The 16,410-nt window shown below is 46.1% G+C and overlaps 2 protein-coding genes across 5 annotated transcripts in view; one reads left to right on the top strand and one right to left on the bottom strand.

Annotated features, from left to right (window-relative positions):
* The first annotated feature begins 3,331 nt into the window (after positions 1-3,331).
* N6AMT1 (N-6 adenine-specific DNA methyltransferase 1) lies at positions 3,332-11,174 on the top strand. Its single transcript, XM_036350184.1, has 6 exons — positions 3,332-3,673; positions 5,632-5,718; positions 6,757-6,847; positions 7,730-7,813; positions 9,313-9,454; positions 10,388-11,174. The coding sequence occupies exons 1-6, from the start codon at positions 3,540-3,542 to the stop codon at positions 10,519-10,521; spliced, it is 672 nt and encodes a 223-aa protein (XP_036206077.1). The 5' UTR covers positions 3,332-3,539; the 3' UTR covers positions 10,522-11,174.
* Positions 11,175-13,844: 2,670 nt separating this feature from the next.
* The window catches only part of LTN1 (listerin E3 ubiquitin protein ligase 1), a 51,283-nt gene continuing 48,717 nt past the window's right edge, over positions 13,845-16,410 (bottom strand). For all 4 annotated transcript variants that reach the window (XM_036348939.1, XM_036348940.1, XM_036348941.1 and 1 more), the window contains one exon: positions 13,845-16,237. In XM_036348939.1, coding sequence (XP_036204832.1) covers positions 16,175-16,237 — 63 coding nt within the window. In that variant the 3' untranslated portion in view covers positions 13,845-16,174. The remainder of the gene's footprint in view (positions 16,238-16,410) is intronic.

Here is a 16,410-nt window from a genome sequence, read left to right as displayed (position 1 = left end):
CTTTCCCCCACAAAAACTGCTCCAACGTCTTGCCTCTTATCCTCAGGTACCATTGATCACACTGACTGACTTTGTTGTTTTGGTAAGGGAACTTGATGCAGACAAGATATGTGGCTATGGGACTGCTCGCTGCCGGTGGAATTGTAAAAGACAGGAATTCAAAATTGGAGTCTGCCCCAACACTAACCCGTGCTGTTTGAAAAGACGGATGGCACCTCATTGAATCCTGTGAAAGACCCAAGCCCACTGGGGCCTTATTCCTAGACACGCTGACGGCTGAACCTCAGAGCCTCCCCTTTTTGAGAGCTAACAGACAGAAAGTCCAGGTGCAGCCCCTGAGCTGGATATTAAAGGAGGGTTTGCTAAGAGGCAGAGTCGGGGAGCAGAGCAGCAGACGGCAGGGCCTCGGCTTCCAGGCCCCCAACGGCTCTTCTCTGCTGTGAAAGGAATGCAGGTTAACTGAGTTTCAGCACTGTAAATCCGAACTAACATATATCTAATCAGCTACAGCCTCAGTGAACATCATGGGTTTTTTTTTGTTTTTGGCCTGAATTATAGCAATTGATCTTGATAATATTGATGTTGTTTTTCTGATCAGAAGTTTTGCTCAGCAGTCATGTATGTCTTTTGTTCTTTACTTTGGAAAATAAATCAATATTAAGGGCAATTTTTTTGGTATACACTGTAATGCAAAACATCAACTTCTGGGGAGGAAAACAATGTATGATGAGAAGGGTGTAGAGTAGACCAAACTAAGGGGTTGACCCACGTGGATGTCTGTGAGCGCCGCGCCCAGCAGGTGGCAGCAGAGAGCACATGCCCTGGGCAGTGTTAGGGGGTGGCATCTACTCACTGTCCCTAGGGAAAGGGAGTAATAGAACTCTTTTCCTGGCTTTCCCATCAAAACTGTCTCATGGTAACCAAAAGATTTATGACGAAAAGCTTCTCTCTGCAAAAGTAGCCCAGCTGATGAATGAAGTAAGAATAGAATGAGAATGTCACTATTTTGCAAACACCCAGGGGACTCATGATCTAGCCCCGTGATGGCGAACCTTTTGAGCTCAGTGTGTCAGCATTTTGAAAAACCCCAACTTAACTCTGGTGCCGTGTCACAAATAGGAATGTTTTGATCTTTGCAACCATAGTAAAACAAAGACTTATATTTTTGATATTTATTTTATGTATTTAAATGCCATTTAACAAAGAAAAATTAACCAAAAAAATGAGTTCGCGTGTCATAGGTTCGTGCACTAAGGTCTAAGTGAGGCGCAGAAACGAGGAGTCGCCGAGGGAGATGAAGAGGCTCTGAAAGGGGAGGCAGGAGAAAGTTCAGTCGAATGGAAGACGGTCCAGGAAAGGAAGTCGTGTCTGAGACAAGAGGGAAGATCTGGAGAAGAGTGAAGGATGCCACTGAAAGGGAAAGGGGGGGGGCTGCAGCCTAGTCCAGTATCTGGTTACTTCCCACTCTGAGCTGCAGAGCCTCACCCCAGGCCTCGCCACAGCTGACGTGGGTGGGGCTGCGGGGACCCGCAGGGGCCGCCACAGGAGGAGATACAGGTCAGAGCCTCCCCACGAGTGCAGTTCAGACTTTGGATCCGGAATCCCTGGACGAGCAGATCTGCGAAATAAAGGTTAAACTTTCCTCCTCGGAGCTGGCTGATCGTTCCGCCGTGCATCCTGCCACGCCATCTTCTCCACGTTTTCTTGGCGGCATCTGGTTGAGAGATTGGGCATCAGGGCGCCCTGGTCCGAGGTCGAGGTCCATCAGCAACGTAGCTGGCGTTGGTGGCACAGCGGTGAGCATAGCTGCCTTCCATCAGCAACGTAGCCTGGATAGTAAGCCCGAGGATGTCCTATCTCCTTCTACGTGATAAGAACAAAAATGTCCTAAAGGGAGTTTCTGTTTATTTGGGTTTTTTGTGTGTAAGGGTTAAAATAGTGATTAACTGTCAGTCCAAAGTGGGGACTAGTGTGCACGTGAGGGGATCTTTGAAAGAAAGCATCACGCTGAGATGATTGATAAGACGGAGAAAACTAGAGTCCTCTGCAGAAGTTGTCTCAGTGCGTCACCACCTCCCGAGTCTCTAGTTCTGCCCGTTGTCCTCCCTCGCTCATTCTTCACCCGTGCAGGGAGCGTGCACGGTGCTCCAGGCGCCGCTCGAGGTTCAGGAGGCCCAGCCGTGAACGAAATCCCCCACGCGTGTAGCTCACATTCAAGCGGGGGACAGATAAGCAATGTACGTCAGTGAAAACAGGACAGAGTAGAAAGTGATCAACGATTCGGAAAGCTGCCGGGCAGGGAGTACGATGGTGAGGCAGAGGGTGGCATTCCGGAGGCAGGAGGGAGAGGAGGTCTCGGGGGAGGAAGGCTGGGAGAGAGGGCCTGGAGGTGAGGGGCGGGCCCCTGTGGTCTGTTTGGTGGGCGATGGGCGCCGGCCAGAAACCGCCCGGCCAGGCCAGGAAGGAGCGCGCGGGCTGCCTGAGGGGCGAGAGGGCCCGTGTGGCCGGAGCCAAGGGAATCGCGCGGGGGAGGGGGGCATTCCACACGGGATTTAAGTCGCGTCAAGAAAGTCACAAATTTAACAGAAGGAAGAACTTTCTGGGCGTTAAGATTCTAAAACAGTAAGCCGTTTCCGAGAGATTCCGGATCTGCTTTGGGGTTCGTAAGAAGCAAGCTCTGTTCTCGCGTCTTTCTGCGGCCATGGGCGCAGTTCCGCCTGGCCGGCCTCAGGCTCTCGGCCGCGGGGGGCAGTGACTGCTGGTCACGGTGTGGTTCTCCCGGAGCGCAGGGCGGGCGCCGGCGGGACGGACAGCGGCTGTGCCCCCGGCGGGACGAGCCCCCAGCCGGCCGCTGCTTCCGGGCCTCGCACAGCCAGTCCCAGCTGCCCAGCCGCTGCTTCCGGGCCGTCCTCACTCAGCGCCGCCTCCCCGGACCCGAGCCTCGGGCGCTTCGATCCTCTGACACCCGCCCGCCCGGGCCTCCCTGTCACCGGGAGCCGCTTCCTCCGGGTGCCCAGCCCTGCGGGGCCCGCCCCGTCAAATCCCCACGCGGCTCCTCTGGCTCCAAGGAGACCCGAGGAGACGTGTTCATCTGACAAAACTGATCTTTGGATCTGGGTCTCTTCCTGCACCTCCGATTCCGTTCCATGAACTGATCGATTCGGCCGGCCGGTGTGGCTCAGTGGGAGCGTCCATCCCGTCAGGGCACCGGCCGGGCCGTGGGTCCGACCCCCGCGCGGGGCCTGAGGAGGCGGCGGTCAGTGACTCCCCCTCCCTTCCTCTGAAACCAACGAGAACATCTGTTTTAAAGTAAGACTTTGTAACCACGTATTTTCCATTCGCTGCTGACTAGGAATAGATTTGCAAACGCACCATAAACATTCCGCTCAGTCAGAACCGACTGAGGACTGTCAGGTGCGGACCCGCAGGATGAGACAAACTTCCATGTTCCAGGAGCTTTTACTCCGAACGGCCCGTTACCGGCCGCGTCACCCGCCCCGACGCCCGACGCCCCGCGCCTGCGCGGACGCTCCGAGGAGATGGCGGCGCGCGGCCTCCCCACCCCCGCGCACGGGCACGCGGGCCGCGGCGCCTTCCGCGACGTGTACGCGCCCGCGGAGGACACCTTCCTGCTCCTGGACGCTCTGGAGGCGGCGGCGGCCGAGCTCACGCGGTGCGAGTGGGCGGGTCCGCGTGGGCCCGCGACGGGCGTCCCGCCGGCGGCGGCCCGGGGTCCCGGAAGGGCCGGAGGCGCGGTCCGCCGGGCAGGTGACCCGGAAGCCGTCACCGCGCTCCCCGGAAGCAGGAGCGAGGGCGCCGGGGTCCCGTTGTCGGTACCGGAGCTGCGAGCGCTCCGGGCGGCCTTTCCGCACCGGCCCCGCCAAACCCGCCTCCCCCGCGGCTCAGCCACGCGACCGGGAAGCGGGGCCGGCGCCGCCGACTTACCCGGAAGCCCCGCGGCCCCGGGGCCCAAACAGGAAGTGAGGTTGAGGGACCCGGATGGGAGGCATTGGAGGGGTTGTTTGGTGTTAATTCTCACTGGGGGACATTTTCCCATTGAATTTTAGAGAGAGTGGGAGGGAGGGGGAGAGAGGAGAGAGAGAGAGAGAGCGCGCGTTCAGTCGGTCGCCACCCACGGGCGCCCCAAGGGTGACTCCAACCCGCCCCCCGGTCGGGCCCTTGACGGGGATGAACCCTGACACCTGACCCCGCCAGCGCCCGGCCGGCTTCTGACCTCTGCGCCCTTTAAAGCCCGATTCGCATGCGGGGTGACGGCCGCCTGACTTTTTCATTGAATTGTAACAACTTCGGGACCTGCAGCCTCCATGTCCCTAGCACCTTACGCCTCATCACACCGACGTGTTGAAATGCTAGAAACTTGACATATAATGACCAAAATGAATGAATACCGACATTGTCAGTGTTTTAAATGAAGGGAATCTGGGTATTCAGATGTATTTAAAAATCCAGCCTTGAAGTGGCTTTTCTCAGGATGAAACCTGGTTGGATTTTTCCACATATAAAATGGCACAACTCTTATTATAAACTAGTTTTTCATTGTAAACGATGGAACTTTGGGGTTTCCTGCAATCTAGACTAAAATGGTGCTGTAGGTCATGACATGTCAGCGATTTACAAGCGCAGATTGGGCTCCGCACTGTGCTGTCAGCAGATCCGATTGTTTTAAAGTTTTGGGGATTTCTGGTCTTGGAATTTTAGGTATTTATGAGACCGTAACAGTTTATTTTGTCCAATATGAGCTGCCTGGTAAGATTCAGTCGCTCTTCCCATAGAATAAGGGTTTGTCGGATATGGGACTGGAGCCTAGTGAGGAACCCGGGCTTTGAGGTTGGGTAACTGGGGAGCTGGGTATCAGTGAGCCCCCTAAACCCCACCAAGCCCGTTTCTGTAGTGGGGATACTTGGTGCTTTTGACACCATCTGTGTATGTAGTTATAGGCAAGGAAATACATTTAATTGAAGGACAGAATACAGTAGAATGGAGATGTTCAGTGGCAGCCTTAAGATTATTACTAATAGTCTAAGAGCCAATACTTCAGTGTTTTCCCAATTTAGTATATAGTACAAATATGGAATTTCTTTGCTGCTCTAAATCTGTTATCTGTAGTATAGGGTAGCTTTCCTCCCCTAGGATATGCTGATGGATTTATGAGTGTTACATACTTTTAAATGATAGAGAAATGTCTTTCACAAATAAATATTGCAATAATCTATCATTTTAGGACATGCCACACTAGGAACTTCTCCTGGAAAGAACTGATGTCTTTCATATTAAAATGTCTAACCCTAAACTAACATTATTTCATCGTTTTTATGTAATGTGCTATAGAAATGAATTGAAAGCCATCTATTATATTACTATGTTATGGACTTAGAATAAACTGCATGCCCAAAATTTTAACAATTTTGAGCTATGAATATTAAATGAGGCCAAAACAGTTGTCAGAAATTAACTTATTTATAAATTTCTTTTATATTTGTATATTTTTGTGACACTCTGTACTTTAGGTGAGTGCTAATAGGGGAGAAATGGATTAAAAGTAGCATGAGCGTCATTTTCTGTGATGTGTGTTTCACTGCAGCTATAGTAATGCGACTTTCTTTTGCTTAGAGTGGAGCTATGCCTGGAAGTGGGATCGGGGTCTGGAGTGGTATCCACATTCCTAGCCTCCATGATAGGCCCCCAGGCTCTGTACATGTAAGTGTCAGGATGTCAGAGGCATCCACGTCTTCCACTAAGAGACTGACTGTAAATACTATCAAGTGTTGCTTGAATGAAATCATTTGTGTAATTAGATAATATGTATCTGATGGTGTCTGTTTAAGTAGAGTAAGGACTCAGATTGCACATGAACTTCCCTAAAAATTACAACGGAGTGTTTCATTCCATCAGAATGGATAATTATAGAAGCTGCATAAGAATTTTAGGTCATCTCTAAATTTGAATTTTTTTAGGTAAATAATTTATCACAAATTAATTGAAAGTTACCAGAGTCACTTTTGAGAAAATTTGAGAACATAGAAATTATAAAGATAAAAATTACCTATAAATGTTACCACATGGTTGCTTCAGTTTTTTTCTTGTTTCCTATGTTTTTCAATTAATATGGTATCATAAGCATTTTCCTTCCAAAAATTCTTTAAATTTCATTTCTGATGGCTGTATAGTATTCCTTCATTGGATTCATAATTTAATAAATTCCTTCAGATGTGTGTGTGATTATGTGTAGTCTACTTTTGCACATTATCCTATATAATAAAAGGCTAATACGCAAATTGACCAAACAGCGGAATGACCGGTTGCTATGATGCCCACTGACCACCAGGGGTCAGATGGTCAATGCAGGAGCTGCCCCCTGGTGATCAGTGTGCCAGAAGCCAGGGTCACAGCTGGCGAGCGCAGCAGCAGTGGCGGGAGCCTCTCCCACCTCCACAGCAGTCGGACATCTCCCGAGGGCTCCCAGACTGCACTGTGAGAGGGCGCAGGCTGGACTGAGGGACCCCTTTCACCCCCCCCACTGAGTGCACAAATTTCGTGCACTGGGCCTCTAGTATCAATATAATAGCCTTTCTTTTTAAATCAATGTAATAAATCTTTATTCTTTTTCTACCATTATTAAAGTATTCAATTTTTAAAAAATCTGCTCCACATAAAAGAAATGGAATATTCCTTGAATTTTTCAGAAGCTGATCTGTCTCTTGGGCATGGAATATAGTCTTTCTTTTCTGTTTGTAGGTGCACTGACATCAACCCCGAAGCAGCAGCTTGTACCCTGGAGACAGCACGCTGTAACAGAGTCCATGTGCATCCCGTCATTACCGATTTGGTGAGATGTTACTCCTTGCCCAATAATAGATTTCCTTTTCAGATAAGTTAAGGTTCACAGGATTTAAGTCAAAGATACTTGAGTGATTAATTTTTAACCCAGTAAGCAGTATATCACAGTTGACAAATTCTTGACTGATACAGTACTCTTTGTCACAGTTCATGGGGGATGTCTATTGGCTTGTATATGTCAGGCTCTGTGTGTCACGGTGACAGCATCCAGTTCAAACTGGCTTCACTAGAGTGGGTGGCTTCAGGCACAGCTGACTCTAGGAACTCAAGTACCATTACAGGCGTCCTTTTCTTGGGTCTGACCTCTCTCGTGGCTCTGTTCCTAGGAAGTCTTCCTTGATGGTAGCAAGATACTTGCATGTCTGTTTCTTATTTTTCAGCAACCCCCCATGGAAAGAAACCCTGCCTTCCAGCAAAAGCCCCAGAATGAGTATAGCTTGCATCAGTTGGGTCATGTGTCTTTCTCTCAATCCGATGTCCTCTCGCAAACAGTCCTCCTGGTTGTGGACAGTAAATGCTTAGTTCATAGGATGCAGCTTTAAAGCTGTGCAGTCTGTACAAGACAGATGTACCAGCTAGTCCTTCCTCCTTCCTTCCTTCTCTCCTAAACGTGCAACCACATGTCAGCACGTGGGCTGGGGAGCTGAGACTGCTGAACATCATCTTCATTCTGATAAATAGTCTTATTTCCTTATTTTTAGGGAAATTCATATAATCTTTATCTGAGTGAAAATGTAAGAATATTCACCTCCATTTCTGTTAATTAGTGTGGCTTAACACATTTTTCTTTCTAAAAATATGAGATATTTTTAAAGATGATTGATTTAATTTATACTCTGGTTTAAAAGTCTGACAGTTGTTGAACATTTAGGTCAAAGGCTTGCTACCAAGACTGAAGGAGAAGGTTGATCTTCTGGTGTTTAATCCCCCATATGTAGTGACTCCGCCTGAAGAGGTAAGACTTAACAGAATTCAATCGTTAATGCTGTCTGCTGCTTCCTTTCTAAATGCAAGCAAATTTCATCATTTGATGTCAGCTGTGGATTAACACAAACTGCTCTGATTAAACTGACCCATCTCCATCCTTTAAAATTCCATTCAAATCAGGCCATGGTATTTAAATGGTATTTAAATTCATGTGTGTTTGTGCATGTGTACATGCCCTTTAATCCCCCTTAAATTCTAATAGGAATTCTTTTTGAAAGTGTTCGGTTTCCTCCTCTCAAGGGTATTATGAGGCAGTGGGGGCAGGAAAAGGAGGAAATTAGAAGATAAGAAACTTAGAGGTTATATCCGGGAGACAGAACACACAGGAAATAGACGTGCATGCAGGAAGTGGTGGCTGTACTTACCAGTGTGTCTAGACACACAACATGGTGCCGTTGATGTGCGCCCCTTCCCTGCACAGGATCAGAGGTGGGCCCAGGCAGCAGGCAGGGCTTGACTCCTCCCTCCTGAGGGACACCTCCCTCCTCCAGGTATAAGAATGTGGTTGGTGCCGGCTGGTCTTCCCAGGGGCACCTCCAGTGCAAGCACCTACACCTGGCTGAGCATTCCTGGGGAGGCAGATCAACAGGGTCCAGCCCAGAGGGCGCCTGTCCACCCAGGAACAGAATGACGAGAAGGGCCTGGCCAAAGCTGCCTTCCCAGGCACTTGTCCACACACCACGGTGCTTGGTGCAACATCCAGAAAATGGGGTCCACCGAAATAAGGGAGGAAACATGAGCCTAGAAAGGAAGGAATCATAGGAATGCCAAAACGGAGTCTCTAGGAGGAAAGTCGGACAAAACAGAAGAATGCATGAATTTCCTCATGATTAACTTTGTGGAAAGTTGTATATTGAGGTAGATATGGGAATAACTTAAATACAAAAGAAATTAAGCAAGTGGACACGTTGAATGTTCATCAATAGCTATATGTGATTATTTTCCATCATAAAATGTTTTCCAGTCCTTAAAAGCAAGTTAGAACTCGACTAGATCACATGAAGAGATTTCATAAGGTATTGCGTAAGAAAAGAAAAATATACATAAGTATACATAAAATAGATGGCTAGACTATTCCCTCATTTTTTACCCCAACAGTGGGAAAATTAATTTTTTTTATCATTATTTTCTAACTTTATAATTGGAAACTATTGTTTTCCTAATTTTACAGATAAGGGAGGAAAGGAATTCACAAAGACTACACATTCATACAAGGTCACAAAGGCTAAGAAATGGTGGGGCTCAGATTAAATTTTATGCCTTTTGTGTGGCAGTAAAATACAAAACACATACTTGTTTGATGACTGTTACTTGTCAGAAAGATTAAGTTTGAGCCTAGCTGGTGTGGATCAGTCTCTCCCTCTCCTCCCCTCATCTCTGAAATAAAAAAATATATATATTTTAAAAAGATTAAGTTTGTGATTCTAAGTGTAACTTGAGTCAAAACAATCTTTCCATTGGTCACAGGTCGGAAGTCATGGAATAGAAGCAGCTTGGGCTGGTGGCAGAAATGGTCGTGAAGTCATGGACAGGTTCTTTCCACTGGTTCCAGATCTCCTTTCGCCAAGAGGGCTATTCTATTTAGTCACCATTAAGGAGAACGATCCAGGTAACACAGACCACTGTCAAAGACTGCACTCGATAAAGTAACCTGGAATGTTAGTATAACCAGCTGACAGATGATACAGACAACACAAGAGGGGTTTGTAAGAGGTTGATTTGGGGGTTTTAAAAAGTATTGTCTTGCGGTGGGGGTGGCAGTTTCCCCGTAATTCCTAAACTAATATTCAAAGACATATTCAAATACAAAATCTTCAGTTTCTTCGTCTGACACTTCACCCTCCATATTGTGAATTCTCTCTCCTCCTTTAGTCTTCATGCCCTTGAAAATTCTCCTATGTACGTTTAGCTCATCAGAATTTTTATCATGAAAGCTATCTCGTGGTATGGGTGTTTATGCCTTAGCTTTCAGATTACTTTGTAACTAAATTGACCATGATTTTTCTTTTTCTGTACACCTCAGAGTTTGATTTTTTTGTTATACCTTATATCCTCAGCCCTTCAAATCACATTATGATTACTAGGTTTTTGTTTTTCGTAACTCCATTTTCTTAGTTCAGCCTTCAGTGTTGTTTGTAAAAGGGAAGGTTTTGCTTTTTTCAATGCGCCTAAACGAAATATATTTTATTTACTACCATTGTTCCACGTTACTGTACACTTGGCCCAAACCTTCACTGACATTTTTTTTATCCAAAGGGAAGGATCTGGGCAGAGAATGGAGCTAAATAACTAAAAATCTAATTATTGCTGTAATAACAAGCAGGCTCCACTGCAACGCAGGCCATTCAGTCTGGTTAGAATTCTCAGTAACACCTGTGTCAAGTCCAAGTTCACTGCAGTAGAATCCTGCTTGGGGTGCACTGTTTTCTCAGATGAATATACTCTGTAAATAGTCTATTATTTATTAAACCGTTTAGCAGTCATACACACTTCACCAAATGGTTCAGTTGAATTTTACCTTTTGTTTTAATTTCCATTTTAGAAGACATTTTGGAAACAATGAAGGTGAGAGGTCTGCAGGGGACCACCGCACTTTCCAGGAGAGCGGGCCAAGAGCTCCTTTCAGTCCTGAGGTTCACCAGGTCCCCACACAGTGTCTGCTCCACGTTATACTGAATAATATGTATTACACTGAATATACACGTGTGTGTGTGTGTGTGTGTGTGTGTGTGTAGATAGGCTGAACGTATTCACCATATTTTGAAACAAGTCATTTTTTGGTTAACAAGTGCAACTGTCAGAAATCTGTCAACTAGAGAAAGGTGACAGGGCTGGGCATTATCTTTCACCTACGAATCAAGCCTACAGACAAATGCCAGGAAATATGTACATTATGTATAATTTGCATTTACATATAAAAGATAGTTATATTATATATGAAAGGACATTCATTTCAGCATTGCCTAAAATAGCAAAGCAAGAAGTCAACCAGTGTGCCATCATGAAAGGGGCTGGTAAAGGAAGTCACAATGTGCCCAGGACACTGAATGTGAGTGACATCCAGCCATCCAGCGACTCGGAGCTGTATGGCCTGAACCAGAAGGGGTTCATGGTGTACTATTCAGTGAAAAAAAAGCACGGTACAGAACAGTATTGTCCTGCATGTATATTTCTTAAAGACCCACAGAGAGGGTAGATTTGTGCATATGAGAGTCTTAGAAGACATCAGGTGGAATAGAGGAACTTTTGCTTTTTTGTAGTAGCATTTGTACAAGGATAATGTATTATATAATTTTTTAAACTTTTCAATGAAAAATTTTTAAAATTTACTTTCACTTGTGTATTGTTTTCATTCTATTATAACTAGGGGCCCGGTGCACGAAATTCGTGCACTGGGTGAGTGGGGGATGTCCCTCAGCCAAGCCTGCCCCCTCTCACATCCTGGGAGCCCTCAGGGGATGTCCTAGTGATGGCTTAGGCCCGCTCCCTGCTCCCCTTGGGGATAGGGCCTAAGCCGCAGTCTGGCCTCCCTTTGTGGGAGGTGACCGGGCTGATCAGGGGAAGGCACCAGCCCCATCACCGCGCTGCTGCAGCCACTGCCAGTCACCGCAGCCAGCAAGGTTTTTTCATCAACATGGACTCCAGTCCCTTCACCATGAAAAAATGACAACTTTCTTTAGGCATTTTAAGATGTGTCTTTCATATAATAATAATTTCTTTATTATTTCTTTTTATCCTCACCTGAGGATGTGTTTTCATTGATTTTTAGAGACTGTGGAAGAGAAAGGGAAAGAAGAAACATCAAAGTGAGAGGAACACTTTGATTGGTTGCCTTCTGCATGAGCCCTGACCTGGGCCCCAGCCAGGGAGAAGCCTGCAACCTAGGTACATGCCCTTGGTCAGAAATGAACTCAGACCCTGCCATCGGCAGGCCAAGGCATTATCCACTGAGCCAAACCGGCTAGGGCAGGATATGACATTTCTTAGCCCTCCAGCAGCGGACCTTCATTTTTTTCACCAGGAGTGTGGTGAAAAACCCTAGATCACCTTTTTGGATTCTTATTACCCAAGTTACTAAGAATATTACCGGTGGCATACAGGGAGCTTAACCAATGAGTGTTTCCTCTGTAGTTCACACCAATCGCCGGCTTGCCTCCCCCACTCCTGCCGGCCTGACACCTCTGGCCCAGGCTTCAGGCCAGGGCAGGGGACTCCCATCTCCCTCCCATCACCGGCTCCGCCCTCACCCAGGCCTGACGCCTCGGCCAGAGGCGTCGACCTCCATCACGCTCCGATCGCCGGATCGGCACCTTACCCAGGCCTGACTCCAACGCCAAAGGTGTCAGGCCTGGGCAGGGGACCCCCATCTCCCTCCGATTGCCAGATTGACCTGGGCAGGGGACCCCCAGACCCCTCCGATTGCTGGCTCTGACCCCACCCAGGCCTGACGCCTCAGCCAGAGGCATCGACCCCCATCACCCTCCAATTGCCGGATCGGCCCCTTGCCCAGGCCTGATGCCTCCGCCAGAGGCGTCAGGCCTGGGCAGTTGACCCCCATGTCCCCCTGATCACCAGCTTTTGGGGCCAGCCTGTGGCCCGGGATGGTGGCTTGCGCTGGCGGCTGCACTTCCCGCCCTGCCTGCAGTATGCAAATTTAGCCGCCACCTTTGTTGCGGTTAATTTGCATATCACGCTGATTAGCCAATGGGAGGCGTAGTGAAGGTATGGTCAATTACCATGTTTGTCTATTATTAGATAGGATGCCTTGCTTTCATTCTCCTTCCTGGTAAGATTTTCCCTATCTTTTATCCTTTACCATATACTTGTTTTCTTCTTGCATATATACTGCAAATTGCTATACATTTTTTCTTAGACCAAGGAGGACTATATGTCAATAATCTGACCACTCAGGTGCAGTGAGGAGATGTCTATCCAAGGGAAGTCGGAAGAACAAGGGTCGAGGACTCCTTACTCTTCAAGATTAATTACAAACCTTTTTTAAAGAAAAAAAAAAGTGTAGAATTAACAGATAAATAGGTCAGTGGAACAGAACACACCCGGGTATTTGGCGGCATGAGAAGGCGCAGGAACCTGGGGACAAGATACCGCTTCATAAGTGATGCTGTGAGAACCAGCTATCGATATGGCTCAGGACTTCCATGGTCCAGCAATCACAACATTAATTTCCAGGTGAATTAGGCATAGAGTTTTTTTAAGCCCCGGGGAACAAACAAAACTTTAAAAAAAAGATTGACAAATTTGACTAAACCTAACTGGAAAATTCTGTACAATTAAAGACAGCCACAGACCACATAATAGCCAGCCCTATAGCCCCGGCCAGTGTGGCTCAGCTGGTTGAGCCTTCTCCATGCACCAAGTCACCTGTTCAATTCCTAGTCAGAACACATGCCCTGGTTGTGGGCTCCATCTTGGTAGGGGGAGTGCATGAGGCAGCCAATTGATATTTCTCTCTCTTCCTCTCCCTTCTCTCCTGAAAATCAATAAAAAAATCTTTTAAAAGTCAAACCCGGTACTTGAAGAAGCCCAGTAATAGATAAACATTATGATCAATAAGATAATAAACTCACAAAATAATGACCAATAAATAGATGAAATGAAGTTAACACTCTTGACAGCCAGGTAAATGTAAATGAAAACAAAGACCTACTATCTCACGGCTGTGACCAGAAGAGGCAGTGTCTTGTAAGCTGGAGTATTGGAGAGGAGGAGGGAAAGCAGGGGCTCATGGGTGCACACTCCCTGGAGAGCAGGCAGCCACCAGCTGCCGGTCCATGCAGGGCATTTACCCAGCACATTTGCACAAGAAAACACATCAAGAATGCACACGGGCAGCTCTGTTACAAATGGCAACGAATACCAATCGGAATGACCATTAGTGGGGGAACTGGTGAGTAAACTGATGTAATCTGGCCCTAAAAGGTAGTTATGTTGAGTTAAAAAGCAAGTTACAAAAAATAACATACAAAATCACAAATATGAATTTTTTTAAAACCACTATATATTATTTATGAACACAAACACGTGGTAAAGTATAAACTCTCCAATAGGAAGGAGTCCCACCAATTTCCATTTAGCTCCAAGGAAGGAGAGAGGAGAGGCCTCAGAGAGAAGTACAAGAGAGTAACATTTTATTTCTTTAAAAATTAGAAGCAAATGTGGCAAAATAGTTTGTGAAGAGCACAAGGGCTTTATATTAGTACTCTGTATATTTGACATTATTGTGTAATTAAAAAGAACTTTAATGGGCACATATGGCATAACAACCAAATAATAAATTAATTATTCACAGCACAAACTTATTAATAACAATTATTTAAGCTATGGAAACGTATGTACATACATTAGAGCGTGTGGTACAGAGAGTTAAAAATAAATCCTAAAATTTTCAATTTACATTAGGATTTTAAGTTAATAATTTTGCTAATGGGCTTTGAATCTCATGCAAGTTAAAATGTCCCTATGCTATAATGTAAGGGGTGTTCTCTAGAGTTGCCAAAGCTCTATAAATACAATTGTTTATAGCGTGGTACTCTGAACTCCAGTCTCATTTTGGAAAGCCCTCTCTTTAGCAGGTAACAGTAACAAGCACTATTTACACGTGTATTTACAGCTCAGAGAGACGTGAGGAGTCTGGTGCGGAGCGGTGCCCACCTGGTCACAGGGCTTCACAGTGGCAGGGGCCCGAGTCCCACTGGCAACACTGCTCCCTCCCTCCCTTCATGTCCTGCCTGGGTTTGGGTCAGAGGCCGAGAAGTACCAATACTGGAAAAGTCATAAACTCTCATTATAAAACAATCTTTAAAGAAAAAGTGTGTGCCTTTGAAAGAAGTAACCCAGTCCTTTGGGAATACTATGTCAGAGGCTGACCTGGGAAGCGCGGCCGTTTGATGACAGGGGTTAAGAAGAGGTAGTAGGATTTCGCTATCTGCACTTCCCTTACGGACTCTGAGCCCCGAGGCAGTAGGACAATAAATACTAAGAAGAAATTCAGGGGACAGACAGAACCGGGTAGGACTCTGCACCCACAAACACAACTCCAGAGACCTGAAACGCACGTAATACCTCATTCTCGACTACAATACTCTGACCACATTCATACTATTTCAACAATAACCATTTTACCCATTTGATGGTGAGCAGTTGTTTTATTAACATGAATTGCTTTTGCCAATTAAACATTTGCAAGAGATGATTAGCTGATCTTTCAAGTGACCTGGCTGCTAGATATGCTACTATTCCCCAGGGATGAAAGACTGCAATGGAATTATTCCAAGTTCCAAACCTCACACTTTCTGCTTCGGGCACAGCTGTTAGGGTAACACTGCTGTGACAGATCAGGTTTCACTACTCCACGTCAGCCCGTCATGTTCCCTTTTACTTGGTACTAAAACCTTAACTTGACGGGAAAATTTAGCTTCCTCAAATCTAATTTAATGTAACTTTGGCAGCATGAATAGCAAACTTCGCTTACAAAATCGGAAGCCATCTACAGCATTACTTTTTGTTTTTAATTTCCCCCATCACCAACTTTAAGTTTCAGGACCACTCATTAATTTCCTCCTCCCTCTCACAGAGGGCTAGATGCCACTCTGCTACATGAATAAAGTAATCTGATTCCTGTTCTCTCAAATTCTCACGTAACTGAGTAATGATTCATGGGCAAGTCTACAGTTCGGATGTCATGGCACACGGAAGTCTTCCACAGCAAAGCTCGGTGTCGTGAGTTCCTGCTCTGGAAGTCAGAGCCCTAACAACGAAGGCCGTGAAGGCCCGCGGATTTGCTGATGGAGGACTGCAGAGCATGCTTCAAACAGCTCAAGATAAACTATATTGATAGCTTAGTCATTTTTATCATTAAATTAATCTACAAATAGCAGAATACTAATTAATTTTGTTTTCATAACTAATAAATAAGTCTTAAAATATTGCTAGGTATAAATCATCCCTCTCAATTCATTTGCCTCACTGGACTGTTCTAGAACATAGATCAATGCAATGCTTTCACAAATTCCAAATCTGTAATTTAGGGGTTTTCCATATTTATTTTTAAATATATAAAGAGATTAAACTATTTTATAAATATTTTCTCCCAAATACGTAATATTCGTATGTAAAAGAAAAGGTTCCCAAACTGTTCCAAACCAACCTAAAGGTAATTAGACCCGACTGCAGGGCCATGCACTAACCAAGGGGCTCCCCCGAGCAGGTCCGTCTAAGTGCGCTCACTGCCTCCGCACACCAGCGCTTCCGGGCGGGCCCAGTCCACTGCCTTTGCTTTCCTTCAGGGTCACTTCCGGGGGGGAAAACCTCAGAAAAAGGTCTCACGACAGAGCGGACAAGTGGATTTGTTGCTAGATGTAAACCATTTGTACTGAAAAAGAAAAGGTTTTAAATGTTAGAAGAACTTTTCAAAGAGCTGTCATTTTCCATATACATCTAAAGTAACCTTAGAGCGATACAGTAAGAGAGGGAGACGACTGTAAGCTCCTCCATTCGTCTCCAAATCCACATGCTCAGTGTCATGTGCAAAGGCTACAGTGTGGT

This window comes from Myotis myotis, unplaced genomic scaffold, assembly GCF_014108235.1.
Source record: "Myotis myotis isolate mMyoMyo1 unplaced genomic scaffold, mMyoMyo1.p scaffold_m19_p_2, whole genome shotgun sequence".
In the NCBI taxonomy this organism is placed as follows: Eukaryota; Metazoa; Chordata; class Mammalia; order Chiroptera; family Vespertilionidae; genus Myotis; species Myotis myotis.
This window is presented reverse-complemented; position numbering and strand designations above follow the sequence as displayed.

Excerpts from the sequence above, each read along its gene's own strand:
- N6AMT1 (XM_036350184.1), top strand. The coding sequence starts at position 3,540 with ATGGCGGCGCGCGGCCTCCCCACCCCCGCGCACGGGCACGCGGGCCGC. Across the intron at positions 5,719-6,756 it reads GGCCCCCAGGCTCTGTACAT|GTGCACTGACATCAACCCCG; the intron begins GTAAGTGTCAGG and ends TTCTGTTTGTAG. Across the intron at positions 6,848-7,729 it reads ATCCCGTCATTACCGATTTG|GTCAAAGGCTTGCTACCAAG; the intron begins GTGAGATGTTAC and ends TTGAACATTTAG.